Consider the following 5,771-nt stretch of genomic DNA (forward strand, 5'->3'; position numbering starts at 1 on the left):
TAATAATAATAATAATAATAATAATAATAATAATAATAATAATAATAATAATAATAATGATAATAATAATAATAATAATAATAATAATAATAATAATAATAATAATAATAATAATAATAATAATAATAATAATAATAATAATAGTAATAATAATAATAATAATAATAATAATATAATTATACCTACAATAATAGTGATTTATATAGGATCCATGTGGGTTATCCTAGCTGAATACAAACTGGGTCCCGTATGAGTCCCGTTTGCTATCCCGGCTGAATACAGTCTGGGTCCCGGCTGCGTTTTCCCGGCTTGTGTTTTCTGGAGGGAATCCCGGAGCGGTCCCGTCTGGATGCCGTAGACAAAAACCGGCGGGATCCGGCTGGGTTACCCGTACGGATCCCGTCTTGCAGCCCGGCTGGGACCCACCCGGTTACCTTATGGGCTGGTTAGCTGGGTACTATTCCTCAAACGCCATTTCAACTAAACGGACATTTTAACTTAAAGGGAAAAGAATAGATATTAGGAATTAGAGGGAAAAAAACCTGAGAAATTCTAATGGCAGCCATTTCAAAAATTGAAAAACACAGAATCTGAATTGAATTCAAGCCTAACCTTAATTTTTCAAAACTTTTTGAATTTTCCTTCATATGTTTGTTGATAGAACTTACTGAATATATCAAATGTTTATTTGAAATTTAAAACTAAATCTTATTAATCTAAAACTTATGATAATTTATGCTGGTTTTAAACTATTCGCTGATATCTTTTATATTTTTCAGAAGTCAGAAAACTCGCAAGGAGGTTGAGTACTAGTCAAACCGTTTATTGTTCCCAATCTCCAATTGGAAAGAACTAGTTAAGTGTTTTGGGAATGCTATTATCCAAAACATGACTAAAATTATAAAACCTTTCACCGATGAACAGATTTTACAATCTATTGCATACAGTTCAAAAAGCTTTCTCTGAAACTGTTTTCATATATTACATTTCTGGTATTAAATTTCTCATATTTAAGTACTGAGATTCAGTTACAAAATTTGTTATTATTTCTCTTCATTTTGCCTAATTTATTCAGTTCTGAAAAATCATATTTTGTTCTCCTTTTTTCCCCGTTTTTCTAATTATGAAAGTAAAACTGTTAAAGAATTAAGTAACAATAAACACGAGTAGAACAGAAATAGTTGACGTACCGGCTCATTTCTTGCTTAAGCATCTCCGTTTTCCTCACTGCAAATATTCTTTTCTTCAATCTTTATGTGAACAGATGGTTGATTGACTAAACCAGTGTTTGTTTCTGCAGTTTCTCTTGAACTTAGTTTAACCAGGAATTTAAAATTGAAGCTTTAACCTCACCGATAAATAGAAAAAAATTGAATCATGCAACAGCAAAGTATTAATAACAAGAAACAAAAAAAAAAATAACTATATCAAATCAAAAAAAATGTTTGAACTGGTTAAAGCCAAATAAACACAGTAACGTTCAGAAAATGTTTTTAAAACGTGTATTGGAAACGTTTATTTTCAGAGCTTTTTCCGTCCAAAGGAAACGGTGATGGGACGGTTTTTAATAAACGTTCAAAAAACGGTTTTTGGACGTTTATTGGAAGCGTTTATTTTAGAAGCTTTTTCCGTCCAAATGAAATAGTTTAACACTAATTTCAAACGTAACCTAATTAATTTCAATGTATGAAAGTATTAATATCAAACGTAACATTTATTACCTAAAGGTTTAAGCTTATTTACTTCAGTAAATAAAACATCGGTTTTAATTACAAAAATTTATAAATATAATTTTTAAAAGCATAAGTTTATCATAACAATGATGATAGCATTATAAAGGCACGTAATGCAAAACAACACAACCATTACTTAAAACAGATACTAAATGTTAAAGTTTGCAACAAATACAATTACAAAAAAAGCGTCTCTATATATTATCTCCTACCCTCGGAGCTCTCTTTAAATGGTCTCCAATTAGTCGATCGACATTTTCTTTTGGCAGTCATTCCGTCACCAGAGTACCTACAAAGTAACAAAACCCAAAAAAAGTTCATATTTAGGTTATTGTCTATTTGTTGTTATTATAAAACTTTTAAATCATATTGGAAAAAAATATGATGTGTGCATTATAATATTAAAAACCAAATGGTAATTAACCACTCAAGAACTCCAGCAAAGGTGTGGCATTGCATGACATTATTAGACAAATATCTATGACATTTGTAAAAAATATATAAAAATAATAATAAGCACAATTGACTGTGACTAAATATACTCAAAACATAATCTTACAATTCCAAACATGACCTTATACGTAATCTGTCATGCTTTTCTAAAAACTGAAAATTACCAAGTAGAGTCATGTACAAGTAACTAGTCTTAAACGGTCATTTTCCATTTTTTCCCACCTTACTAAATTTAGCTTGAAGCTTTTTTGACATAGTTGTCTAAAGCCTTATTGATAATTGATGATGGCACGTTGCCACCAATCTGTTTCAGTCGGCTGATCTAAAAAAATTCAATAACCCAGATTAAAAAAATTAAAAATAAGAACTGTTTAATAACAAACTAATAATAAACAATAGTATTTATTAATAAAAAAAAAATTCTTTATTAATAAATATTTTCATTTTTTAATATATAGTGCAGTGTAATACGACTCTATGGATTGTGAGAACAAATATTTCACATGTAATTAATCTCAAAATTGATTGATTAAATAATCTAAAAGTTTAGTAAGTAATATGATTTATCAATTAAAGAAAATCGTCATTTATTAAGGATCTCCTTCTTTTCCTCAAAATCTTCGAGGGTGGATGATTTCTAAATGTGAAATGCTGACATTTCTGGCTCCATCTGTCGACCCAATCTTTCAACAGCTTTTTCAAGTTGTGTTGCCTGACTTAACACTACTTAACTCCATAAAAGGAGCATACTGTAAGCCTATAAAAGAATGTATATATAACAGGTTTAGATTTGGAAGGGGATCCAGTTGTAAAAACTTGCACCAAACTTTTCCTTAATATCATTTTAATTAAAAAATTATAAGAATTTAACCCATATAAGTGTGGAACTATGGATGTAAAATTTCAGCAACAAAAAAATAAAAATATATATTCATATTTTCTTCTTTCATTAAGAGCCTTGAAGGTTTCAGGTGGGTTACTATACATAAACTTGCCACCAATTCGATCCATTTCCAAATGTCTTTGCTTTCGGTTAGTTGAATTAAAACATTCAGTTTCTGAAATAGCAAAACTGCTTTTTAATATATTTATTATTAGTAGTTATAAATAAAATCATCACAAAAACATTTACATAAAAAAAGTTTAGCTTTTTATTCAGAGCCTGAAAGCTTTAAGGAAATTCACTCTTCTTAATACCTGCGAGTTTAACTTTGGAAGAGTTCATTTTTACTACAGAGTTTTCTTTAGATCTCTCCACAATGTCAGAGGGTATCTTGAGTAAACCTGATTTTTGAAGATCTTGTCTATCTTGTTGGCCTTTTGAATAATACTTTTTTTTTAAAGATATTACCATATGAATATCTGAATTTGGTTCTCGATAATCTGATTTAAAACTTTCATTTTCTGAAATAATTTAATATTTATATTTTTAATATTTTATATAACTTATGAATTTTATAAACAAAACACAAATTATATTATAAAAAGTGAAAACAAAATTATCAGAATCAAAACATGATTGTTTTTAATATGTAAACAGTTCAAAATACTCAAAGGTTTTCAATAAATGATGAATAATACAAACATCAAACACAGAATGATTATAACAATGACATTATTAAAACCCAATAAGCTCCAGTTTAATCTTTTATTCCACAAAATTTGACAAAACATTGAATCTTTCTTCACTTAAAAACCAATTTATAGTTAGAATAAATGGTCATAATAAATGACAACAATTAACAATAAAAATAAAACACAAAAGAAAAAAAGACAATGAAATTAACAGAAAATTACCAGTTTTTTTCAATTTCATGACTAGAAGTCTTGGTATGTATATTTATGAAAATATCAAAAATATCTTTGGTAGCCATGTCAAGATGAGCCTTTTTCAATTGAAACTTTAACCAAGTAATATCTGGAGCCATCCAGTTGCTAACATAATAATTAAATTGTTTTTTTGACTTAGGTGGCCAATAAACAATATTCTCTTTGTTATTTACCCAGTGTAATGGAACTGTCAATTTTTTCAAAACATTTTCTTCAGAGATGGTGACTACTGAATAAAGTCTTTTAACAGGACTAATTCACATACAACATTTAACAACATATCAGCTACACTCACATAAACATTTAAATAAAAATTTCATATCTACTTAACTTGCTGTTACACAATATTATTAATAAAGCTTCATTTATGAGATTTAAAATTTATAAAATTTATTGAAATGAAATAAAAATTAATGGACAAAAAGTTTTTAAGGAAAAAAAAATCAAGCTATTAAATTAAAAAAAAGTTTTTGAAAGTTTTTAATACTGTACTATTTAACATTTATTACGGAGCAATCATAAAATAACATTCCTTTATCAACAGGAAAACATGCAGATTTGATCACTAAACTTTTTATATCTTTGGAACAAACAATACTCTTTAAATCATTTCTTAAAAAATAAACATCAATGGATTTTGAATTTTGAAAAATGCAAAGGTAAGTATCCAAATTCTTTTTGCTGTAATAAAGGGAACAATATTTTTCTCCTCCTAAATATTCTTTTACTAAAACCACATCATGATAGATTAAAAAACAACCACCTTTCACATTAGCCTTAACTTCATTATAAAAGGTTAAAGAAAACTTCATAAAATTGTTCATTTCAATAAATCTTTTTCATATTTGCACAAAAGGATTATGTTTTGAATGCACCAATCTTTTTAGTTGCTGCAAGTGATTCTCAAACCCAAAAGTTGATACATCATCAAGAGGTGTGTCGTAAAACTGCACATCATTTAATATTAAAATCCTATATAACTCAGAACATAAATGTGAAATGAATGCACACATTCTGATGCATCTAAAAGTCCTCATAAAAGTTTAAAGAGAACAAATTTCCAAGTTTTATACTGCCCAGTATAACAAACAGAGCCTTTGAGTTTTTATATTTGTAAATCAAAATCAAAGTCAAATGGTGTAATTATTGCCATATTTTACATCATTGATGTATATAATAAACAATAGCGGACCAAGTACCGAACCTTGAAGAACGCCACTTAAAACCAATTTCCTATCTGAAACATTATCGCCTAAAACAACTCCTTGAGTTCTATTACTTGAAAATGCTTTGCACCAATTTAAGAGTTTTCCATTTATACCATAACTAGCTAACTTAACACATAATCTCTCATGTGGTACAGTGTCAAACGCTTTTGCAAAATCCAAAAACGCAATGTTTATTGAGAAACTATCTTCTAAAGCTTGTGTTATTAAGTCTATTGTTTCCAATAGGTTTGCACTGCAACTTTTATATTTTAAAAAACCATGCTGTTCGTTTATAATCAAATTATTGGTAATCAAATGGTCCATTATACAATCTCTTACAATACTCTCCATTACTTTGCATACAATCCCGCAAGCAAACGACGTTGTTCAACGTCATAGCAACGTTGAAATTTAAACGTTGGAATTTTACTTTTGCATTCCCCTATTTTTTTTTACAGATAAAGAAAGATCTTCGTTTAAAAATAAGAAGACGTATAAGAAACAATACTTTTAGACCAACTTAATGTACTTTAAACTCTATCTGAAA

The 5,771-nt window shown here is 28.1% G+C and overlaps 2 protein-coding genes across 3 annotated transcripts; both read right to left on the bottom strand.

Moving 5' to 3' along the window:
• Positions 1-1,601: 1,601 nt before the first annotated feature.
• On the bottom strand, positions 1,602-5,767 carry LOC149889266 (uncharacterized). Of its 2 annotated transcripts, none has more exons than XM_090083812.1 (4): positions 3,984-5,767; positions 3,384-3,590; positions 2,351-3,244; positions 1,602-2,022 (listed from the first exon to the last, which is right to left on the bottom strand). In XM_090083812.1, the coding sequence occupies exons 1-3, from the start codon at positions 4,000-4,002 to the stop codon at positions 3,090-3,092; spliced, it is 381 nt and encodes a 126-aa protein (XP_089939938.1). In that variant the 5' UTR covers positions 4,003-5,767; the 3' UTR covers positions 1,602-2,022; positions 2,351-3,089. The 2 variants fall into 2 exon arrangements, with proteins under 2 accessions (XP_089939938.1, XP_089939939.1); XM_090083813.1 differs by having other exon boundaries at positions 2,293-3,244.
• Positions 5,147-5,575, bottom strand: LOC149889267 (uncharacterized). Its single transcript, XM_090084062.1, has one exon. It carries the CDS (start codon positions 5,573-5,575, stop codon positions 5,147-5,149), a length of 429 nt encoding a protein of 142 aa, XP_089940188.1.
• Positions 5,768-5,771: the final 4 nt, after the last annotated feature.

Source organism: Hydra viridissima, unplaced genomic scaffold, assembly GCF_058129835.1.
Source record: "Hydra viridissima isolate aposymbiotic clone 2 unplaced genomic scaffold, HvirCarnegie_v1 scaffold_4, whole genome shotgun sequence".
Lineage (NCBI taxonomy): Eukaryota > Metazoa > Cnidaria > Hydrozoa > Anthoathecata > Hydridae > Hydra > Hydra viridissima.